The 26027-nt window shown below is 35.0% G+C and overlaps 1 protein-coding gene across 1 annotated transcript; it reads left to right on the top strand.

Annotated features, from left to right (window-relative positions):
• The first annotated feature begins 725 nt into the window (after window positions 1-725).
• On the top strand, window positions 726-19223 carry pi4k2b (phosphatidylinositol 4-kinase type 2 beta). Its single transcript, XM_051114068.1, has 10 exons — window positions 726-1236; window positions 9639-9790; window positions 10119-10319; window positions 10396-10527; window positions 12095-12248; window positions 12708-12772; window positions 13192-13291; window positions 13871-14004; window positions 16081-16140; window positions 18681-19223. Exons 1-10 carry the CDS (start codon window positions 900-902, stop codon window positions 18852-18854), a joined length of 1509 nt encoding a protein of 502 aa, XP_050970025.1. The 5' UTR covers window positions 726-899; the 3' UTR covers window positions 18855-19223.
• Window positions 19224-26027: the final 6804 nt, after the last annotated feature.

Below are 26027 nucleotides of genomic sequence, written 5' to 3'. Positions count from 1 at the left end.
CTGGAGTAATGATGCTGAAAATTTAGCTGTGGTCACAGGAATTTTAGTTCTTTATATAGCATCATTACTCCATATATATATATATATATATATATATATATATATATATATATTTTAAAATAACTGCTTTCTATAAATAAATATAAATATATATATAAATATATATATATATATATATATATATATATATATATATATATATATTCTAATAGAAAGCAGTTATTTTAAATAGTAAAAATATTTCACCATATTACTGCTTTTGCGGTATTTTGGATCAAATAAATGCAGGCTTGGCGAGCAGAAGAGAAATCTTAAAAAAAAAAAAAAAAAAAAAGAAATCTTACTGTTCAAAAACTTTTGACTGGTAGTGTATTTACCTTGACAAAATATATTATTAAAATAGTTCAGTTCACCCCACCTCAATCAATCATTCATTAGTCACCTACAACTTGTTCCTAGTCGTTTATTTATTTTATGTTTATTGTCATTGGTAACCAAAACTCTTTAAATTGCATTATTTTGTGTTCCTCAGAAGAAAGGAAGTCATGTCAGTTTGGGACAACATGATGGTTAGTAAATGATGACATAATCTTCATTTTTGTGTTATCAATCCCTTTTAAAAGGGGGTTGGAATGTTTTGTGACTTATCTTAGAAAAAAAAAAAAAGTCCGTTACTGTGCCTTTAAGAAACCTGTTCGACGGTGAGATTAAGCAGTGCGCATGCTTGAGAATAGAGGAAGTCGGTAATGGTGACGGATGATGTGGACGTGAAACGGTTGAGAGCATCAGCTCGTCTTCAAGAAAGAAAAATAAAGAGACGGACTCACAAATATGAAGCGCGGATTTTGAGAGGTGACTGAGTTTTGCTGGACAGAGACAGAATACACCCACAGTCGGCGATGATGGCAGAATGCGATCCCACCGACGGCGAGCCGGAGAAAGGCGGCGGAGATTTAACACCGGAGACGAACTTTCTCACGTCGGAGGTGCCCGCGGTGTTATTTGAAAAGACCAGACCGGCGGCGCCGTCACTAGGACTCTCGCTGAACCCCGGGGCAGCGGTTCGGATCTCGAACTCGACGGAAAGCGTGCTGACGGAGCTGGAAGCGGACGGTTCGGGGGAAGAGGAGCTTCTCTTACCGGGACCTGCCGGAAATCTCTCACCTCGGGGTGGAAGAGAGAAAAGGACGCGGAGGAATAGACACAGCTCATCATCTGATAATCTGGCATCTCCAGGTGAGACATGAGCTGGATATAATCTGATTAACACGTATTCAGAATAAACTGGCTCAAGGTAGAGGTGTCACACTTCAGAAGCTTTTGTTTTGCTTCACTACGTATTTTCACCCGTATTTGTTTCATTATGACGTTTCAGGTTTGCCAATAACATTGTTTCTATTACTACTTTTTAACACTATCAGCAGAATCCACAGTTATTAATTACACGTAATTAAAACAGCCAACCACGCCTTTATTGATATGTAGCCACTCCCCCTCTTAAACGACAGCGACTTTTCGTCATTTTGTTGTATAATCTGAATTCAACCGGGGAAAGAACGCACAAGGGACCCATCTGCATTAGTTTCCATAGCAACCGTGCGTTCTGTTTCTGTTGCGCGCAGTGTTCCAAAAAACAGCTAATGTACCTTGGGGAACTTTGAAAGGAATTAAATTTAAAGACATTTTTCAGAAAGAGGATAGTTTTTTTTTTTTACCTCTTGTCTTGCACATGCAAAACAAGTTTGCATGCAAAATATAAATAAATTCTTTAAATATTCTAAATTCACTCCCACACTCTTGCTCTTTGTGCTGTTACTCCATCTGCTTTATCTCAGAACATGGTCCGTTATGCAACCATTTCCACAGTTCAGCTTACATGCTCTTTGAACCCCGGGGCACACGTGTACAGGTGACACCACAGCAGCTGCTGGGATATCTACACAACCCCTGATATTCATGCTTGCCTGTTTCTGTGTGTTGCGTGTGGTTTAGTCTTTCCAGGTGCATCTGTACTAACAAGATTACTTGTGCAGCTGTGGGCTGTATTGATGCAATAAAGTTTCCTTGCATATTAATAACAGGTTCATTTGAATGCAGATGAGCCAGAGAGCAGAAAGACACTGGCTTCTGTTTTATCTCTAAGATCCAGAAGCCTTCAGTGAAGGAAAATGAAACGCTAGAGTCTCTCGCAGGAGTTGCATTGCCTAGTTTAAATTAAGATATTATTAGCGTTGCATCACTGTGATGTGCTATGTTTGCTTTGTTTTACTGGCATAATTATCTCCCCAAAGCATGCAAATATTACATGGAATTATTAAATGTAAATTCGGCCTCCTTGGTGAAATTAGACATTTTTTCATTACATAAAGAAGCAATATGATTGGTGCGATCCAAAAAAGGTCATGTTACACTTGAAAATGGCCTGAAATCAAGATGAGATGAAAGTAGTGAGTCACTAATCTTTTACTCCGTATTTGTATGTACATTCAAGTGTACCGTTTTATTGAAAACTTCATGTCACCCAAGATGTTCATGTCTTTCTTTCCTCATTCGAAAAGAAGGAAAACATTCCAGGATTTTTCTCCATGTAGTGGCCTTCAGCGGGGATCAGTGAGTTGAAGGTCCAAATTGCAATTTCAGTGCAGCTTCAAAGGGCTCTACATGATCCCAGCTAAGGAATAAGGGTCTTATCTAGCGAAATGACGCTCGTCTTGCACTAGCTATGCATCTATGACTTCACATAATCACATTTGAAAGGTCACACGTGATGTAGGTGAAGGTACCGTCCCAGTGTTTACAAAGCAAACGTGCAAAGAAAGTCAAACGTCCCTTACCAAAAAAAGGAAATCAATGATGTTGACGATTTTGAAGTTGGAGGAGAAAGTTGGAGGTTAGTTATTTTGCCCTACCCTACCTTTTTGAACCAAAGTACACACACAAAGAACTAACCATGCATAGGGCTGGGTACTGAGTTTGATACTTTTTGGTCATCGACAGAATTGCTTGATGCCATTGAGTATTGAAAGTGTCTTGTCGTTCAGTACCAAACTTAAATACCTAAGGGGTTAATCTTGTCAGTGTTAGTGAGCCAATAAGTATGCAGCACTAGAAGTGGCGCTGCACAGACCGATCAGTGTTTGACATCAAGAATACACACACAATTCAAAAGCGTATGGAGCGCTCTAGTTCTTGCGGTGCTTTGATGTCGTACACTGATTAGTCTGCAACATGTCAAGTCAAACACACCTACTAGTTTCTGCAGAAGGCTCACGTGCAAAGCTGTAGTGTAAAAGTGTAAGATTACGTTTACACTGGTGCGTTTTTGTTTTAGAACAGCATTTTAAAATTAAAGCTGTCCTCATCCATACTTGCTTTTAACACTTCTTTCAGAAAAGACACTACCCGATCGAAATTGGCGTTACATGTAGAGCTGCAAAACGATTAGGCGCAATTTAATCGATTCAAAATAAGTTTGTTTGCATGTTATGTGCGTGTGCTGTATCTTTATTATGTATATATAAATACACACACATACATGTGTAGGAAAATGTGTTAAGGAAAAAGATTAGATTTATATGTAAAATATTTATATGTATAATATAAGTTTTATATTATAGTGTTTACATACAAATACGTACGTGTGTGTGTATTTATATATACATTACTTTATATATATATATACCGTACACACATGGTAAGCAAACAAACTTTTTATTTTAAATCGATTAATCGTGACTAATTGTTTTGCAGGTGTACACGTAACATGCATTTTCAATTGGGTAGTGTCTTTCCTGAAAGAATTATAAAGGCCAGTATGGACGAGGATAGTTTATAAATCGATTAATCGCGACTAATCGTTTTGCAGCTCTAGTTATGCGACCATTAATGCACACTGTAGCATCACGCCACATGAGACAATAAGTAAGATTTATATTTTGCTTTTGCTCACTTTAAATTACCATCAAGTGTTTGTAATAACTTCCGATTGTGGTCTGATGTGTGTTTTGGCCATATAATGTTGCTGAAATTTATAGCCTTTTATATCAAGCTAATTGCTACATCTGCTTAGCATTTCTCATGTAAACACCCTGTGTATTAATATGAAAATAGGCAGAATCTCATGAAAATCACATAGAAAGTATATACTGTCGTAATCAAGTGTTAACTTAGTTTCAGCCGTAAAATGCGTTCCTGGGTTTCTTATGTATAGAACTGAGAACACAGAATCAGTAAATCAGTGGAAAATGAAATGATGATTCTGTCTGAGCTGTGAATTTTAAAATGAACACCCATTAGTGTAAACATAGCCTAAAACTTGTGGAAACTGTTTGACTGTTTGATTTATAGTTTTGGTTACATTTTGTTCCTTTGTGCAGTGGCTCAGGAGATGAGCCAATGTGTTGGCTCCCATTGAAGTCCACTATTTGGAGAAAAATTTGGAGAAAAATCCTGGAATGTGTTTCTTAAAAACCTTAATTTCATTTCAGCTGAAGAAAGACATGAACATCTTGGATGTCATGGGTGAGGGTGATTTACATTTTCAGGAATTTTTCATTCTGGAAGTGAACTAATCCTTTAAAACGAATTGTGCTGTCAGCTGTTCATCGTCATCATTGAAGGTGTTTATTTTGCAAATTCTGGTGTAATATAGAAATGGATTGGATGTATAAGTATAAATACCCCTGTTAAAAGAGAAGTACACTTCTAAAACGAAGATTCATCACCCACTTGTCATCCAAGATGTTCATGTCTTTTTTTCTTTAGTCGTAAAGAAATTGTTTTTTGAGGAAAACAATTCTGCGTTTTTTTCCATATAATGGACTGATATGGTGCCCCGATTTCAAACTTCCAAAAGGCAGTTTAAATGCGGCTTCAAACGATCCCAAATGCAGTAGTAAACAGTCCCAGCCGAGGAAGAAGGGTCTTATCTATCGTAACGATCGGTTATTTTCATTAAAGAAAAACAATTTAAATACATTTTAATCTCAAATGCTCATCTTGCCTTTCTCTCCCTGAACCCTGTGTATTCTGACTCGAGACAGACAGGGTATGTTGGAAAACTCCAATCGTATTTTCTCCCTCAACTTCAAAAATCTTTTCAAACTCATCCTACATCGCTGCAGACGTATCAACCCAGTCTTTGCAAAGTGAACATGCAAAGAAGATCAAACACCCTCAACAAAAAAGGTAAAACGGCGATATAGGACGATTTCAGAACATGAGATGGGAGTTTTTCGACATACCCTAATTGTCATGAACCGGAGCAAAAACAGTCCAAAACAAGACAAGCATTTGCCATTAAAAAGTATATAAATTGTATTATTTTTATTAAAATAACCGATCGTTACACTACATAAGACCCTTCTTCCTCAACTGGGATCGTTTACAACCGCATTTGGGATCGTTTGAAGCCGCATTTAAACTGCAATTTGGAAGTTCAAAATCGGGGGACCAAATCAGTCCTTTATATGGAGAAAAATGCTAAAATGTTTTCCTCAAAAAACATAATTTTTTACAATTGAAGAAAGAAAGACATGAACATCTTGGATGACAAGGGGGTGAAAGTGAAAAGTGAAAGTGACAACGTATTGTCAACTATGGTGACCCATAGTCGAAATTAGTCCTCTGCATTTAACCCATCACAAGTGCACACACAGAGCAGTGAGAAGCGCACACACACACACTGTGAACACACACCCGGAGCAGTGGGCAGCCATTGCTCCAGCGCCCGGGGAGCAATTGGGGGTTCAGTACCTTGCTCAAGGGCACTTCAGTCATGGTATCTTTGTTTTGGAAGTGGACTTCTCCTTTAAAAAAATAGAATAGTATGTTAAATTGTCAAATGTCTCCAGTGAGCCTAAAATATCCAGAAGATCTGAAAGAGAGTTAGTAGGGCAATTAGTCTTTTTGAACTCGTGATTTTTGGCTGCATGACAGTGGCATCTGCGTCTGCGGTTATTATTAATTTCAACGGATGAGACTCAAGACTGGCTCTATTTTATTTTGTGTATGAGATCGATGTTTCACGGTGTTTCCAAGACCGGTTTGATCAACTGTAGGAACACTGAATGAATTTGGGAGTAGTGTGATTTTGTCATAATTACAGTCTTTAAAAATCAAGCCATTTATGATAATTGACATTTATTATATGCAGATATGTGTTTGTATGGGTGTGTCTGTGTGTACGAGAGAGGGAAAGTGTACTTGTCATCTTCTAAATGTTTAATGACCATCAGAGAGGTTCCGTCTGTCTGTGTCTAATGGACTCTCTTATTCAACTAGGGAAAGCTGCACAGAGACCATCAGCTGTTCATGTGTTTTACCTTTTAGATTCTGTGTAGACTACTTGGAGTTAGATTTGCTGCAGTGTGTGCATTCACTGTAGTGGATTTTCAAATAGATGATTGACAGATTTAGTGAAATGAATAAAAACCTTGCCTCTTATCATGTGACATGTATACGTGTAAGGCTTTGTTAACACTGGTTTTCAAACTTGATCTTTAGGTCAAGTACTTCAATCTGATAATCTGTTTGTACAGTGTTGCTGCATCGGTTGCTATAGTAATACTGTACACATCAGCAAGATGCCGCAAGACTCTCTTTCTACAGCTGAGAGTGTCAGACCACTTTTGGATCAGGTTTGTAAACATTGGATTTCATGTGGTTTGTTCAGAACACAAAAAGCGAAATCGATTTGAATCATATAGGCCAATGTTTGCTGTTTTTCTAAACAAAGCCTTAGTGGGCAATTGTGGATGTAGATTTCAATGTTAATAAGAAACACACAAGCCCTCTCTACTGTAGTTTGGAATGGATTGTGACTGAATCATCTGATCTGATCATCAGCTCCCTTTACGCAGATCACATGAGTGACTGTAACTAGCATGTGAAACACTGATGCAAGTGTAAGCTTTAGAAATCAGACATAAAGGCTGAAAAAATAAAAGATTTTCTGTATTTTAAAAATTAAAGTTTTGAGTATCATAAATAGACTAGACAGCTCACTGGTAAATGGCTATTTTGGACTGTGGATGAATTAACTAGGCTAGGCTTGACGCAGTAGTCTGTGTTATCGTTGGTACATAGTGTTTAGCTGCACACTGATTGCATTACTTGCCTACTGCCTGTGCAGTCATTTTTCTTTTTATAAAAATAAAAGCTGTTTAGTTCAGTTGGACAACGGATGCTAAAATTATAAACTGAAAGCCTCTGCTCCATAAAGCAGTGGCAGCAGGAGTCAGATTTCACTTATGTGAATAAATAAAGGAGAGATGACTGACAAGATGATGGCTGAGGATATGGTTTCAAAGTGTAAAAGCAGCTATTTGACAGTGTTTCTATGTTTAATATAAGTGAGTTTGTCTTTGTTTTATCGTTGCGTTTTCAATAAGAAATAATAATGAACCACAAACATTCTTTGTAAAGTAAATCCAAAGATCTTTCAGTTATTTGCGTATATACAGAGCCCTCACATGACATGTTGGGAAAAAATATTGGTTCCACAAAATAAGAATTAATTCATTTGGATTTCATTGTGGCTTTGAATTAAGAATTTGCTTGTGGCCATGTTGTAGTAATTTTAATTGAATCAAAACAAGGGAGTGAATTTGCACAATATGGCCATGATTTAATGAAATGTGGGAACAAATTAGGTCGTAGAAACATTCCTAATTTCTACCCACACTATATATATATATATATATATGTATATGTATATATATACTTTTTTTTTTTTTTAAAGATTAAAAAAAAATGTTTAATATAAGTGAGTTTGTCATTGTACTATTTTATTGTTATGTTTTTCCATCAAGAATAATAATGAATCCACCATTTTTCAAAAATGTTTGTTCAAAGCAAGGGAAAAAAGTAAAGCTCTAATGTTGAAGATCAAACTAATTACTACAGATCATTAGTATCACTGAAAAAATATCCTCTCTTTTAAAATGCGCAGTGTAGATGTTGTCACACTTATTATTCAGTGGAAAAAAAAATTACGTCACTGTGGCATCTCAATCAGTAAGCTTGAAATAATGAAGCATGTATGTATATATGTGTCTGTATATATGTATATGTATGTGACCCTGGACCACAAAACCAGTCATAAGGGTCAATATTTGGCTGAGATACAACTACTACTCAAAATACTAAGAAAATCGCTTTAAGTTGTCTTAGCAATGCATATTACTAATTAAAAATTATGTTGTAATATATTTATGGTTGGAAATTTACAAATATCTTCATGGATCATGATCTGCACTTAATATCCTAATGATTTTTGTCATAAAAGAAAAATTGATGATTGCGATCCATACAATGTATTTTTTGCCTATTGCTACAAGTATACCCGTGCTACTTTAGACCAAGGTCACACACTTAAGTCCAGGGTCACACGCTCTCACACACATAATATTTATTTATTTAATGAAACGATGAGCATTTTAAGATGACATTGAGGACACAAAATAAAGTGATAAAAAGAATATGCACTCCTGTATGATTATTGGAGCATGAATCACAAGAAAATACTATTTAAGCCTTTCTGCCTCAAAAAATTTAATTCAGTGTGTTACTTGCCATTTCTTTGTACTTATTTATGAAATCTACTAGCAATTTCTGAGTGAAAATTGTTTCAAAGTAAATCCTACTTATTTTTTTCCCCCAGTGTAAATAAGGTTAAGGTACGTGATGTATGATGCTTTAAACGTTTTTTTCTGTATTGTGACAAATCAAAGTGAAAATGATTTATTAAAAAAAAAAAAAAAAAAAAAAAGAGAGAGGTTGGAAACTCTATCGATCCATTTTTGATTGGATGGAGACAGATCTGAATGCAAGCTTGCAGTTGATTTAAGGAAGGGGTGCTACAAAGAAGTCAGTGTTTTCACAAGAAGATTGAGCTGTGACATTCTGATTAGGAAGTATGCGGTCAAATAAGTTAAACATTTATGGATGAATTGTTCATAATAAGAATTATAAAGCATGTAGGAAAAATGAATTAAAAATAGAAACACTGGGTTTTCCATTTTATGTCTAAGGAATATTTAAAAATCCTCTTTGTGGTGTATTCACATCTACACTGAGTTATACTAGTCTTCTTAGCTTGTACAGGAATTATAGTAGCTGGATGCTGTTTAGTCCACTTTTTTTTTTTTTCTCTCTTTTGCCACATTTGACAAAATAGTTATATGAACCCACATTTGAGCTGTCAGTACCTAGTACAGAAAATGAAAACATTGCATTTGCAGGTCTTTAGATGAATCACTTTGATATTGAACCTTTCATCTACCGCCATGATTTTTTTTCGGCTTCTTTGCGCTCCAGAAATGCCCAGTGCTCTTTTAATTTTTATCTTTCTGAAGGCTGGTTTGCACACAGAGCAAAAGTGTTTGACTAAATTGCATGCTCACTAGTGATTCAGCTTTGAAGCTGGGATTTCGAGGAGTAGGTTCAATTTTGTTCCAGATAAAAATGGCCTTGAGCATGAATTTGGAAATGGAAATTATTAAAAGAAAATCATTCCCCAAACGTTCTTCTATACGGCCTTTAGAGATGAGGGGACATATTTACATATAAATGCAGACATACAAGAGAATATATTCGCTGCACTGTACATTTAAATCACTTTGTATGTGTGCATATAGGTAATAGCAGTGGAGAATTCAACCATTTCCCAGAAGACCCAGAGTTTGCCGAGATCATCCAAAGGGCTGAGCAGGCGATAGAAAATGGCGTCTTTCCAGAACGCATCTCGCAAGGATCCAGTGGAAGCTATTTTGTCAAGGATCCCAAAGGGGTATGTGTGTCAACCCTGAATTAATCAGTTTTAAAAGTCAGAACAGAAAGACAAGAACTTTGACCAAAAAAAAGTATGACAATTTAGTTGGTTTAGTGAGTATTCATGCACCTCACGTTATTTTTTTTTACTGTAGTGGATGATATATGCATCATGACCTCTCCCCTTGTGCTAAACGAATACATTCATGCATTAATGTTAATGTGGAATTTGTTGGATTCATTCTCTCAGAAAACATTTATTTTACCATACAATTCAAAGTAGTTATTTTTAAATCTAGCTGTGTTAAATGTGATTTTTCTCAGTGCCTGTATCTTTTCTCCTTTAGAAAATCATTGGTGTGTTTAAACCAAAATCAGAGGAGCCTTATGGTCACTTAAACCCTAAATGGACCAAATATTTCCATAAAGTCTGCTGCCCGTGTTGTTTTGGCCGTGGTTGCCTCATTCCTAATCAAGGCTACCTCTCGGAGGCAGCTGCCTCACTTGTTGACCAAAAACTGGGTTTGGGGATTGTTCCCAAAACTAAGGTGAGGATGGGCACTATAGAAGCGTTTAAATCCACTTTAAGAATTGAGAGCCAAAACTTTCGCCCTTTCTTTTCAGGTTGTGAATTTGGCCAGCGAGACTTTTCACTATAGTGCAATTGACCGTGCCAAATCCCGTGGTAAGAAATATGCACTGGAGAAAGTCCCCAAAGTTGGACGACGGTTTCACAGAGTTGGTCTTCCTCCAAAGGTAACGACACACCTCTAAAACAATCACAGTTTTCAGTACCAACCCATTTACTGTCTTTGCTCAAACGGATAGCTGAAAAAATTAACATTCTGTAATTTACTCACCTTCATTTTGTTTCAAACATCTATCACAAATTAGCCCCCAGTGTTGGACAAAAGAGATTTCTATTATTTTGGGACTATAACCGCTGTAGAATAGGTCATACCAGGATGACACACAAGTTTTTAATACTAGGAGAAGATCCTCCAACATGTTCTCTATGATAAAACCCTTTATCCCTGAAGCATGTTTTATTAGTTTGGGCTGGTTTTAACCCTGTGTTCATTTTGAAGAGATCTTGAACAGAGTTAAAGGAGAAGTTCACTTTCAGAACAAAAATTTACAGATTATTTACTCGCTTCCTTGTCATCCAAGATATTTGTGTTTTCAAAAAATATTTAAGGAATTTACTCCATATAGTGAACTTTTATGCTGGCCACGAGTTTGAACTTCCAAAATGCAGATACCTTCAGATGTTAATGTTTATTTCATGCTATAATAACTAGTAAAGAGGAAGAGATGACGCATTGAGGAAGTCCATTTCCAGAACAAAAATTGACAGATAATGTACTCACCCCTTGTCATCCAAGATGTTCATGTCTATCTTTATTTAGCCATAACAAAATTGTTTTTTGAGGCGAAACATTTCAGGATTTTTCTCCATGTAATGGACCGCTATGATGCCCCGATTTTGAACCTCCAAAATGCAGTTTAAATGTGGCTTCAAACAATCCCAAATTCGTTGTAAACGATTCCAGCCGAAGAAGGGTGTTGTCTAGCGAAACGATCGGTTATTTTCATAAAAATAATACAATTTATATACTTAATGTCAAATGCTCGTCTTGTCTTAATCTTCTTTGCATGTTAACTTTGCAAAGACTGGGTCGGTACTTCTGCAGTGATCTAGGATGGTTTTTCGACATACCCTAACTGTCTTGAGGAAGAATACACAGAGTTCATGGAGAGAAAGACAAGACGAGCGTTTGAGATTAAAAAGTATTTAAATAGTATTTTTTTTAAATGAAAAAACGATCCTTTCGCTAGATAAGACCCTTCTTTCTCAGCTAGGATCGTTTACAACCGCATTTGGGATCGTTTGAAGCCGTATTTAAACTGCATTTTGGAAGTTCAAAATCGGGTTGCCATACCAGTCCATTATAGGAGAAAAATCCTGAAATGTTTTCTTCAAAAAACAATTTCTTTACGACTGAAGAAAGACATAAACATCTTGGATGACAAGGGGGTGAGTACATTATCTGTAAACTGTTTTGGAAGTGGACTTCTCCTTTAAGGAGCCAAAAAACTGTTCATTTTTGAATTTCTTAAATGACAGTTTGAAAGCTGAGACTTTGTTTCATATCTGAGGTAACCTGCTCTGTCTTATCTGATGCCGCAATGTCAGTTTCCTCTTTGCTCTGCAACGCAGGCTATTTTTCACTGTGTGAGAACATGATGTGTGGCACGAGAGTGTCATGGCTTGTTGGACATAGCAATAGTAATGAATGATTTGTTGTTGTTTTTTGTGTAGGTGGGCTCATTTCAGTTGTTTGTGGAGGGCTATCATGAAGCAGACTACTGGCTGAGGAAGTTTGAGGCAGAGCCTCTTCCAGAGAACATGAGGAAGCAGCTTCAGTCTCAATTTGAGAGGCTGGTGGTGCTGGATTATGTCATCAGAAACACAGGTACCTAATGCTGATATTCAAGTTCCTTCTTTGTTCATATCATTGTTCTTGAAATTATTCCCTTACAAAGATTTACCATGGTAACCACTGTGTTCATCTAATCCCATAGTTACTGAGGTTATTTTTACTAAAATAGCTGCGCTATAAAGTAACTTTGGTATTGGTTACTACTGAACTGAAAAAAATTAATTAATTAAAGCTTTTGAACAGTTATTAATTATTTTCTTTTTTTTTTTTTTTCAAGAAACCACAGTGTTTCCTGTTCTCACTCTTGCTCAACTGTATCTCATCTCTTTTTCAGGCAGTCTTTATTATCTTTCTTCATTTCCTCTTTTTCTACATCTTGCACCATACAAACGTACCATGTCTTTCAGGACAACATGTTTAGACCATATGCAAGAATTGCTAATTGTTTACTGTGACTTTGAAAAGGAAATCTGATATACCTTTTGTCTTCAGACAGAGGGAACGATAACTGGTTGATCAAGTATGAGAAGCCAGGCGATGGAGAGCTGACAGAAAAGGTGAGCTGAGGGATATTTATAGAGCTCCTGTGTTTGCAGTGCTGGGCAGCTCAAAGAAAATGCCATGACTGAGAACCATGTGAAAATGCAGGGGTGTCATATTCATATTTTTTGGATGCAACATGACTTGCTCAAATTCTAAAAAATAAAATGAAATTAAATAGATTAAATAAATAGATTATAAAATAGATTGAATAAATTATATGTGTGTGTGTATGAATGGGCATGACATCTCTTGGTAAACAGTTCCTCCCATATGCACAGTAAAGCTCTTTAAACATCACACCACGTCGAGCATAAGACCAGTTTAGTTTTGCAAATACATTTCTATTAGATCAAGTCGCTGCAGGGGTTATATTATGGATGTGATGATGATTATGAAGACAAATGCTGAATCCCTTCCATGTGTCTTTTCTCAGGAATCTGAATGGACTGACCCAAAAGACTCAGCCATACAGATTGCAGCTATAGATAATGGTTTGGCCTTCCCTTTTAAACACCCTGATGAGTGGAGAGCATGTAAGCATTCATTTGTTAGTTTTTTGTTTTTTTTTTTTTGTTTTTTTTTTTATATGTAACTGTCAAACAATGATAAATATATGACTGTCTTCTATTTTAGTGGAAATGTACTAATTTCCTGTGATGGTAAACTGGAATTTCCAACAGTCATTAGACCAGTTTTCAGTGTCACATGATCCTTTAGAGAGAAGTCTAATGTGTTGATTTAGTGCTCCAGTTATTTTTATCACTATATAAGACAGTTATGCTGCTTAATATTATTTTTATAATATTTTTTTTTTTTGCATAGGCAAAACAACATTTGAAATAGAAATTGTTTGTAACAGTCTAAATGTTTTCACTGTCACATTAATCAATATAATGTGCCATTGTGCTTCCAAAAAATGCTTTTTTTAACAATATTAAAGGATACCCCATATATCTACATCTTGTATGTGTCTACCAAGTGCATTTTGAACGTTTAAGTAAAAACATTTAATTCAAAAGTTTGCTTAAGATCATGAGAAACATTTTACTAGTAGTTTATAAATGATCATACTTAACAGATGAAATGATTGTTCTTTATCTTTGTGCATGTAGATCCGTTCCACTGGGCATGGCTGCCTCAGGCCAAAGTGGCCTTTTCCCAGGAGACAAGAGACCTTGTGCTTTCACGCATTTCTGACATGAACTTTGTGCAGGACCTCTGTGAGGACCTTTATGAGATGTTCAAGGTAGGAAATCTCCCTGTCAGTAGATTCAGTTTTGCACTCTAAAAAAGGCTGGATTTAAAAACAACCAAACTCGGGATATTTGGCAACCCAGCCCTGGGTAAATATTGGACAGAACACGTGCTGGGTTATTTTGAGTGTTAAATGTTTTCACCCAACATGCTGGTTTGTTTTATTTAAGTCAACTATGGTTTAAAAATTATTATATTACTAGACTGAAATGGGCTGGAAATTAAAAATCTCAAACAGAATTACAGAAGCAATCTTAGTAATGAAAAGATGTACATTTATTGTTAGGCAAGAACAGCCATGGACAAAAATGTCAAATTTAATTTATTTGGGCGAATACAGTATAGTTTACAATAGTGCATACCATTAAACTCATTAAATGTAACATTAAATGTAACATTTAAAAGTAGCATTTTAATTTAAACCACAAACTTCAGACCGCCGCCTTGCTTTTCACTGAAAGATAATGTGACTGACTCCATAACCTACCAATGAACAAACAGTAATGACATTAGAGAACATATTTTAACATCAAATTTAATTAAATTCTGTATTATAATGAATAAAATCGGTTTATGCAAGGCAAAAAATATTTCATCGTGCAAAATGACCGCTGCTGACGCAGATGACTGACATCTCATCCTTGTATGTTGCGTTGTGTAAAATAATTTATTCCATGGTCTATCTGAATACTGGATTCTGATTGACTGGCAGGTATGCAGTAAAACCGTTTAATGCACAGGTAGTTCCAAGTCAGTTTAATCACCGTTCTATATTAACGTGCTTTAATTGATACACACACACATCACTCGCACACAAAGCGCACACACACATAGAGAGAGTTCAAAGATCGCATTGTGCTGCGCTCATGCATAAACGCTTCCCTGCAATTCTCATTAATAAAATAGCCTAGATACTAGATCACTACATTATATTCCACAGCAACAAGGTGGTAAAAACGCACAGCAGGTATCACACAACTGTCATCTCTCTCTCGATCGGACGAACGTAACGAAAATAACTGCCATTATTACCCATTCGGTCAAATATTTTGCTGCATAGAGCAATACTAGTATTAACTTGTCTATAAATTTGCAAATGACCATGGAATAAGCAGGATAATCAATGGCTTGTAGTGCATTAAAGGATTTTAAATGCACTTCGTGGAGGTATTAGCCTCCACATCATGCATTTAAAATCTTTTAATGCAAGGCAAAGCGTTGATTATCCCTTACATAATTTACAGCACAGTAAAGACTTTATAAATGAAATGTATACAAACTTTTATTTCGCTGAAGACTTACGTGGTGGCGCTGAGAACCACTCTCTCCTGTAGTGGATGCAAAAAGCCTGTGCTCTGACTTTAGCTCAGCAGCTGGGTTGTTTCGTTGGAGACTGGCTCAACCCAACGATTCGGTGGAGAAAAAAAAAAAAAAAAGCATTAAAACAGGATTAAAAATTACCCAGCAGCTTAGTTACAGAAAAACCACCCAGCAACTGGGTAAAAAAAATATATTAAAAATGACCCAATATAATGACCCAACAAGCTGAACCCACAATTTGGGTTAAATAAATAAATAAATAAAAATAAATAACCCTGCTTTTTTGTTTCTCTCTCTTTTTTTTTTTTCAGTGTACAAGTGCTATACTTGTATTCTTACCATTCAGTGCAATTAATTGCTTGTTATAAAAGTGTTGATTTAGCTGTAGTTTATGTTGAGACTTAACTTCTCGGACAGGGCTTTAGCGTGCTGTCAGTTTCTGTTAGCAAGCCGAAGCTTAGCGTGCTGTCAGCGGACTAAAACCCTGAAAGAAGCTGAGTCTCTAAATTCATCCCATTTCAAGTGGCTCTGCAAAAAATAGTCAAGCTAAAAACCCAAGAAAAAGTCTAGATAAATTACTAATTGACCTCTCTGAGTGACCTGACCCTGTTAAATCGCTTTTCTATCATGTCTGTGTAATCGTACTTGCCGGTTTGCAGTGAAGTTGGTTAATCATTTATGCGTTCATTTGCAAGATTCTCAGTACGGATGAATATTTTTGTTAATATTATGACTTTTCACATTTCAGACGGATAAAGGGTTTGACAAAACCATGTTTGAGAAACAGATGTCCGTAATGAGAGGACAGGTATGTTTTATGCTTCGAGATGATTTTACATTATGCATTCTATGCTGTTCCAGAAATAGTGTGATGTTCTCACATGCTTCATTCTCACTAAATGCTGGAGCTCTTCATAATGAAAAATTCACAGCTAACGTATATTAATACACCCAGCCAGGATGCTATTTTCAGCCTATCACAGCTGAGATGTAGACCTGAATTTAGACCACAGATTTGCAATGCCAAGGAAAAAGATTGTGCCTTTAACACAAAAAAAAAAAAAAAATCTCTCCAACATGCTTTTATACACTACTGTTCAAAAGTTTGGTTTTTTTTTTTTTGTTTTTTTTTTAAAACCCTTTATTAGGGTCATTCCAGTTGGAATTATCAAATGGTCCCCACCTGCCCCCCTCAGATTTGTCTGAAACAAAAAATCTATGTGATGGGTAATATGCCCAATAGATCATATACAAAATTTCAGATCTTTACTGTGCATACTTTTTTACAAAAAATCTGTAAAAAAAATTTTGGCATCACTGTCTGAGTGACCATGTTCAGACTAAAATATCTCCAGAACTATTTGTGCAAGGTCCATGAAATTTTCTGGGCTAAGAGTCTTAGTCCAGAACTGCATGAATTACAACTCACAGCATTGTTACTGAATTTACACCTGAATGCTGGCCCTCTACTTTTCTTTGAAACTATTACTTTAAGGGTTTTCAGATGTCCATAGAAACCTCAATTTTCAATGTGTAAGCATCAACTTGGTAAATGGTCTGATATGTACCATGTCTTTCACATCCTTTGACATCAGACAATAGAGTCTTATGGATGTTGAGATATTAAAAATTGAAAAAAAACTCATTTACACCAATGTTCAGAGCAATATTTCCCATGAATGACACCAGGTGTGAACATGAAACTTTTTTTTTGAAAGAGCATGTTCTTATTGATAAAATATTTAAAAAAAAATTGGTATGGGGTTTTGCCTCATTTTTCTGTAATAATTTAAAAAAAAATCATTGTTCTGTGACATTCGCAACTACTGTAGTACCAGCTATTTTGAACTCATATGCCTAAATTAATGCTATAATGCAGCATTCCATTGTGCTCGGGACTCGGGGAAATCCGACCTCCACCTTGGGAAAGTGCAATGGAACGGCCACTTAAGTTGGGGTACCGAAACACACACTCGGGCCAGTTCAGTGCAGACCGAGTCGGTTGGAATTAGCCATAGGCATCCATATTTTTGCCAACTGTTACAATGGAACGCATTTACGACGGACATTGGGAGAACTAACTCGGATTCACCGACTACCGACATTCAATGGAATGCAACATAAGTACCTAATCTTGATGTTCCACCCAATCCAGTGAATAATACATCCATTTTCATTTGTATTTGTATTTTGTATTTTTTGTATAAGTGGAACATTAATAAATTCTGTTGAAATGCCCATACCAAGTTGAATAGCAAAAGTGAACAATAGGATCAGTTTTAAAAAAATCATTACAGAAAAATGAGGCAAAACCCCATCCTAATTTTTTTATATTTTATCAATAACAATATGCTCTTTCAAAAAAACAAGTTTTATGTTCACACCTAATGTCATTCATGGGAAATATTGCTCTGAACATTGGTGTAAATGAGTTTTTTTTTTCATTTTTGGACCTTAATATCTCAACATCCATCAGACTCTATTGTCTGATGTCAAAGGATGTGAAAGACATGGTACATATTAGACCATTTACCAAGTTTGATGCTTATACATTGAAAATTGAGGTTTCTATGGACATCTGAAAACCCTTAAAGTAATAGTTTCAAAAAAAGTAGAGGGCCAGCATTCAGGTGTAAATTCAGTAACAATGCTGTGAGTTGTAATTCATGCAGTTCTGGACTAGGACTCTTAGCCCAGAAAATTTCATGGACCTTGCACAACTAGTTCTGGAGATATTTCAGTCTGAACATGGTCACTCCGACTGTGATGCCAAAACGGGGTAAAAAACAAACTTTTTTTACAGATTTTTTTTTGTAAAAAAGTACGCACAGTAGAGATCTGAAAATTTGTATATGGTCTATTGGGCATATTACCCATCACATGGATTTTTTTCAGACAAATCTAAGGAGGTCAGGTGGGGAACTTTTCCAGAATTTGATGATTCCAGCTGGAATGACCCATTAATTAAAAATACATTTTATTGTATTATTACAATTTTAAAATATTTATACATTTTATTGTATTACAATTTAAAATGAGGGCTGGAATAATTGTTGCTGCAATTTCAGCTTTAGTGTCACATGATCCTTCAGAAATCATTCTAATATGCTGATTTGGTGCTCAAAAACACATATTATCAATATTGAGAACTGTTTTTACTGTCACTTTTATAAATATAATGCATCTTTGTTGAATGGCTTTTTTAAATTTACTAAGCCCAAATGTTTGAACAGTGGTGCATATAGTATTAGAAGCAAACTGACCAATTAGAAACAGACTTCATCAGGAAGTAGTCTTGTGTCGTAAGTGCTGCATGTAAAATCATTCTTGCTTGTTCGTGTCAAATAGATCTTAAACCTGACCCAGGCTTTGAAAGATGGGAAGAGCCCCATCCAGTTAGTGCAGATGCCTCGTGTGGTGGTGGAGAGGAGTCGCGGGGGAGGCCAGGGTCGTGTGGTCCAGCTGGGCAATGCTTTTACCCAGACCTTCCACTGCAAGAGACCCTTTTTCACATCCTGGTAGAAGGGCCACACAGAGAGGACAAAGACTGTAGTGAAAATAAACGAGGGTCATATATGAGAGACACTGGATAAAGAACTTTCTGAAAAAGACTTCCTGGGTGAATGTAGCAAAGGGAGAGACTTCAAAGAACGCATGAAGGTCTGTTGCAGAGGATTTGAGGCCTTTTGTTTTCCTGAGCCTTTTCCCAGAAATCTCCTCTTGAGCTTGCTATGGCTGTCAAGTTGGAATGTCAAAAGGGAATCGTTCGTTGAAGATGTTTTTTTTGGCGACAGCCTTTCTCAACTGCCAATTATTTTATAAGTATAACTATAGATATTGTAAATGAAGAATGATGCATAAAAATTAATTTAAACTTGAAATATGCTTGAATGTAACTTGCAAGTTTACATTTTACACTTCTCCTGAGGACATTTCAACACCAAGAAATACTGGTGACCGTGGTATTTAATATGAATGTATTTGCTGATTATGTAACAGGATGCTGGTAACAGTATATACATTGTTGAAGTCAGGTGCTTTGTAGCCCCTGAAGTAAGTATAATTACAAAACGTTTCTCTCTCTCTTCCACATACAATCCTGTGTATGCATCTTGGACTTTGTATTTCAGCTGAGCGGTTGTTAACGTAGAGCTGTATATTTAAAATGAAGTAAATAAAAAAATAAAGCTTTGGGATTGGTAAAAAAATTATCTTATTTCATTTTATATATGAAGAATTTATTTGCAACTCCCATTTTATTTATTTATTTATTTATTTTATTCTGCCAATCAGTATCAATCAAAGTTGGGTTGTTGTGATTAAAAAAATAACTCAAAAATTACAGTTAACACAATAAAACAGAAAAACATACAATAAAAAAACAATTTATGAACATTAATAAAAACGTTATCTGTTTTTGTAAATGAACTCTTTACACACACACACATGCGTGCATATATGAAAAAAACAGTAATATTGAAAAATCATTTCATTGTAAAATAACTTTCCGTGGGAATATATTTTAAAATGTAATTTATTCCTGTGATGCAAAGCTGATTTTTCAGCACCATTATGGCATTCTTCAGTGTCACGTGATCCTTCATAACTCATTCTAATATGCTGATTTATCAATGTTGAAAATATTGCTGCTTAATATTTTGTTGGAAATGCTGGCATTCTTTAATAAAAAGTTTAAATTATTTTAAAAAAGTTTAATAATAGTATTAAATAAATGTTGTTCTTCTTAACTTATAATACTATAGAATTATTTAATATATGTATAATTTATTTTTAATTTATGGAATTTATATATATATATATATATATTGAATAAATATATATATATAATTTATTCACCAAAGATGTTAATAATTAATAAAATCACTTTTTATTCATTAATAAAAAGTGATAGCAAAGACTTGTATTGTTAGAAAACATTTCTATTTTGAATAAATGCTGTTCTTTAAATATTTTTTTTTCATCAAAGAATCCTGAAAAAAGAATCACAGGTTTTAAAAAAAAATGATAATACAAGTAATAAATCAGCGTATTAGAACGATTTCTGAAAGATCGTGTGATTCTGATAATTTCATTTTAAAATATATTAAAATAGAAAAACATTATTATTAACTGTAATAATATTTAATAACATTGCAGTTTTTTTCTGTATTTCTGATCAAGTAAACGCAGCCTTGATGACTTACTGATCCCAAACCTGAATGGCAGTGAATAGATTATATATAATAAGTCCAATGTACAGTGTATAGTTCCTGGGGGTTTGAGGCTAATCTCTAGTTTTAATTGCCTAGAACTGCCATTTCGTTTCAGACGAGATGGAGTTCTTGTGTGTGTGTTGGGGAATAAGAAAACAAAACAAAAAAAAAATTCTTTACAACAAACACATTACAAACAAATTACAAAACGTGTCAAGATCCCCCCCTCCTTAATTAACCTTTCACTCAAGAGCGCGCGCAAATAAATAAATAAATATCGTCAGAACACAAGTGTGTTTTTGAACTGCCATCTAAAGAAATGGAATCTAAAAGCCTTGAGGTACTTTGTTTGGTTCTGTTATTGTGCTGCCACCACATGGCCATTTTAGTAATAACACTGAGCATGTACGTCAAAAAGCGTAAATGCAATCAGTCCTTTTGTTCTAAACGCGGATGTATCTGACTGTTTAAAGCTAGAGCCTGAGTAATATTACTGTAACAGAAGTCGTCCTAGAAAAAGCATAAAGTAACTGATGTGAACTACGCAGATTATTTGCTTGTACTCTGTGTGTATGTGTGTGTGTTTAGAAGCTGCATGCTTTCAGAGTGACCGATAGGTGGCAGCATTCACTCACAAACGAGCACCACTTCCTCACGGCCTGAGACAGAATCCCAATGAGCACATCCTGGCTGAAGTCTTTCCACTGGTTTATCTCCAGTGTCAAAACAAGCCTGAGAAGCTGATTCATCACCCATTGCCGCTGGACTGAGAGAAACAAGTACGTAATTTGCTATTCAGCCATGCTCTCTTAAACACCGAAATACCGTTTTGATGTCTTTCAAATACTTTATGGCATATTAGGCAATTTGCATGTGTAACGATATTAAGGTTGCTAATAAAATTGCTTCGTATGATTTAGTCACACATGTGCAGTGATAAAATGTAGGCAGGCCTAATTCTGACTACCAGGGTTTTCACAATTTTCCACCAGGTAGGCCTATGAAACCCTGAGTTGCCAAGTCCGCGCTTTTCCCGTAGAATTGAGCTACTTTTAAGGTGAGACACTGCAGGCAAAAGCAGTGTTTTTTCATGCATCTGTCAAATTTGAGATTTTGGGCTTTTTGCCTTTTCTTAAAGTGTTTTTTTCAGACTAGTGGAAAGAAAACATTCAAAAGCACTTTATCAATAGATAAATATATCAATAGATTTCAATTACAATACATATTTTTAAAGGCCGTTTTCCCAAAATTAGCTTTTTCTTCTACGCTGAGCCATAAATCTCCACTTCCGTAACACTTAACACACACCAAACTTTACATTTTTATCCCTGTCTATATCCTGAAGGTTTGTACAGAGGGATTCATTCATATATAATTTGCTTGATTATATACAACGTTATTCCCCCCCCCAAAATTGAAAAATATATTGTTTTCTGTCTGTTCTAAGTATTTTATGAATTATGGAGTGACAAAATGTGCTACCCAAAATCCCCTCTGTAAAAACATTTGACTCTAATATGTCAAAAAAAAAATGAAACTGATTTCATCCAGTGTTTAGACTGTTGTACTAGAAATGCATGCAAATTAGCACATATTTCATTAAATAATGCCTCATTTGCATATTTAAACCTAACATTTTAGAAAACTTGTAATACAAAAAATGTTTGCAATTATCAATGTATTAAATTAGCTTGGTAAGTAGGGCGATAACTATTAGTTATTTTTTTACCCTATTCACCTGCAGCGTCTCGCCTTTTTAAACTGTTGCCACGAGTTGATTTTGGTTTGACGTACTGCACAAATTATATTTGACTGAAATGCTTGTATTGACATATTTTATATTCTACCAATGAAAAACTCTGGTAGACGTTGAGGTTTTTAAAGGGGTCATCGGATGCCCATTTTCCACAAGTTGATATGATTCTTTAGGGTCTTAATGAAAAGTCTATAATATACTTTGATTAAAAATTCTTAATGGTAGTGTAAAACATCACCCTTTTTACCTTCTCAAAATGAGCTCTGCAAAAATCATCTCATTCTGGTCGAGGTTGCTTTAAATGCAAATGAGCTCTGCTCGCCCCGCCCCTCTCTTCTCTCTGTGGAGTGACGAGCCTGTTTACTTTAGCCGCGTTTAGCCACTAAACTTGCTAACTACCACATTATTAGGAAAGGCGATCGCAAAGCTTCATAAAAAAACCCTTATACTCACTTCTGCTGTAAGTGAAGCTGGATCACGAATGATTCGCGCGAACGTAGACAGATATGTAGATCGGGAGATCCCTTCACAAACAAACGTGATCCACTGCATCTTCAGCGGCTCAGATGTCAGGAGTAAATGACGACCACTACGTTCATTATTACATCCAGCAACACAACACCTCAATCGCTCAGAGATATTTTTGTCTAACTTACATCCCTGCTCCAGCATCGAAACAAAGAGGGCAGATTGTGATCTGAGGTAAAACGCTTATGTCAATCAACTATCGTGGGAGCGGCCTCTGTCGGTGTGGCACATTAATGTTCAAACAACATGTAAAAGTGAACTTAGCATCCAATGACCCCTTTAAAGGAGGTCCACTGCTAGGGAGCCTTTGAGCTCTGTTTATGATCACTATGATGTAGTGGTTTTTCCATTTGCAAAACAGTGACTGTAAAATATGTATTTTAGGTATAGGAATTGCTAATAGTTTTGATGTTTGGGATATGGTCACTGGGCTATTTTTGGTATATTTTTGAATGACCATTGGGCTAGTTACACAGACCTGGCAACCCTGCCCTGCAAGAAAGAAATGTCAATCTAAATTAAAGAAAGGAAAGATTAAATCAACCAAAACAACAATAATGTGCAAAACATTATAAAGATATAGTCAATACATTAAATTATTGTGTAGATATATTAATAATTGCTGATGTTTAAGAAATAACATGTCTCCTGGCCTACCTTCTGTCCTCATTAAGCATATAAAATATACTGATAAGAATAAATGACACATTCAATAATGTATTGATATTCCATTTGTCATATTAGGGACATTTCATGAATGTCATAAAATCCATAGCACTCTTTGGGGTTTTCTCCTATTTTGTCCTTCATGGTTTTCTTGTCAGAGACAGCTGACAATTGATGTGGTCATAAACTGCAAATACACACAATCTGGAGGAATTTGTTGCCCTGTTACACATTAAAGCGCTATCATTTATCAATGTGGGAACTCTCCTTTAGCTCATTCTCAGAAGTGAGAGAGAAAACTCTGGAATGTTCTTCTCCCGCTTTCTTTCTCTCTCTCTCTCTCGTACTTCCACCCAAACTTTCTTTCACACACGTATCTTATCTCTGGCTTGTTTTTCAGTTCCCAGAAAAGCTCTAGAACTGTATTTTTTTTTTTTTTTTTTCTGTTGGATAGGTTCATAAATGTGACTCTATATGGGGGGGGATTTATTTTTCTTGGAAAGCAGATTGTTGGAAGTGTTGAAAGTGTAAGTAAGGGAGGGACAGGTACTTGGGATGGATTTGTCTGGTATGGGCATGAGTCTGGCTTCAAGCTTGCAGGCTTTGCAATGACAATTCCCTCTTTGTTTGGGCGGTATAGATGCATTATGTAAGCAGTCGCTGAGATCACCAGCTACACAGCTGTTTCACTCCCTTGAGATGAAGAAACAGCCATTTTCTTCTCAAACATCATTTAAATCATTTTGTCTATGAAACATTACAAACTTACAAGCCTCTAAAGCATATTAGGCATATTGTGTATTTTTAACAAAGTTAAGGGTAGCACTTTACAATATATAGTATTAACTATATTAACTAACATGAACGAACAAAGAACAATAGATTTATCACACAATTAATTAATCTTTGTTAATGTTAGTTAATAAAAATAGAGTCATTCATTGTTAGTTCATGTTGTGCATTAACTAATGTTAACAAACACAACTTGTGATCTAAATAATGCGTTAGTAAATGCTGAAATTAACATAAGATTAATACATTACCAGTCAAACATGTTTGGACAGTAAGATTTTGTAATGATTTTTTTTTTTTTTTTCAGAAGTCTCTTCTGCTTACCAAGCCTGCATTTATTTGATCCAAAGTACGGCAGTAATATTGTGAAATATTTTTTACTGTGTAAAATAACTGCTTCTATTTGAATGTGTTTTAAAATGCAATTTATTCATGTGATCAAAGCTACATTTTAAGGATCATTACTCCAGTCTTCAGTGTCGCATGATCCTTCAGAAATCATTCTAATAAGCTGATTTGCTGTTCAGGAAACATTTATTATTATTTTTATTATTGTTATTATTATCAATATAAAACAGTTGAGTACATTTTTTTCAGGATTCTCTGATGAATAGACAGATCCAAAGATCAACATTTATCTGAAATAAAAAGCTTAGACATTTATAATGTTACAAAAGATTTCTATTTCAGAAAAAGCTGTTCTTAACTTTCTATTCATCAGAGAAACCTGAAAAAATTCTACTCAGCTGTTTTCAACATAATAATAATAATAATAATAATAATACGTTTTTGAGCAGCAAATCAGAATATTAAAATGATTTTTGAAGGATATTGTGACTAGAGTAATGATGCTAAAAATGTCAGCTTTGAAACCACAGAAATAAATTACATTTTAAAACATATTAAAATAGAAAACAATTATTTTAAACAGTAAAACTATTTCAAACTTTTACTGTTTTTGCTGAACTTTGGATCAAATAAATGCAGTGTTGGTGAGCAGAAGAGCCTTATTTAAAAAACAAACAACAAAAAAATTACTGTCCAAAAACTTTTGACTGGTAGTGTACAATCTGTAGAAGTATTGTTTATTCTTAGTTCATGTTAACTAATGAAAATTATTGTAAAGTTTTACCATGTTAAGTTATAGTCATAGTTGTTTAGGCATGTCAGTTGTCATTTTTTTTATATAATCAGTTTCAAATAAGTTAAATGAACAATCAAATGAGAAATTAATCATAAAATACAAAAACATCTGCATGATATCAACAACGCTGTGACCATTAAAATGAAAGAAAGGAAAGAAAGCAGTTTTAAAAAATTAAATACATTTTTTAAATTAATTAGTTAATTTTCATTTCTCTATATTTAAATAATTTATAAGTAATATTTTCTAAATTCATATTTTTTAAAATTATTATGGTCAGTAAGATTAATCAATCAATTGTTAATTAACCATTTTTTTTTTACAAATACTGTAAATTGTAAATGTAGGACTTTTTTTTTATATAAAACAAATATATTATTTTAATAATGGTATATTGCATTTAAATTTATTTTGTAATTAAATTATGTAATTTCATTACATGTAACTAGTTACTCCCCAAAACTGGCTATAAATAATGTAAGTGCTGAACAAATCTATACAGAAATGTGTTAAAAAGTAAATTATGTGTGAAAATCTGATCAGGTAAAACCCCTAGTTAAGGTAATCACAGAAACATCATAGATGGAAGCCATTCG

The sequence above is a fragment of the Labeo rohita genome, chromosome 1 (genome assembly GCF_022985175.1).
Source record: "Labeo rohita strain BAU-BD-2019 chromosome 1, IGBB_LRoh.1.0, whole genome shotgun sequence".
Classification (NCBI taxonomy): domain Eukaryota; kingdom Metazoa; phylum Chordata; class Actinopteri; order Cypriniformes; family Cyprinidae; genus Labeo; species Labeo rohita.
Note: the sequence above shows the minus strand (reverse complement) of the source record. Positions and strands in the feature narration are given on the sequence as shown.

Bases quoted from the DNA above. Each gene is read 5' to 3' on its own strand.
- pi4k2b (XM_051114068.1), top strand. From the start codon at position 900: ATGATGGCAGAATGCGATCCCACCGACGGCGAGCCGGAGAAAGGCGGC. The intron at 9,791-10,118 runs GTATGTGTGTCA...TTTCTCCTTTAG, and splicing joins TTGTCAAGGATCCCAAAGGG to AAAATCATTGGTGTGTTTAA. The intron at 10,528-12,094 runs GTAACGACACAC...TTTTTTGTGTAG, and splicing joins GAGTTGGTCTTCCTCCAAAG to GTGGGCTCATTTCAGTTGTT.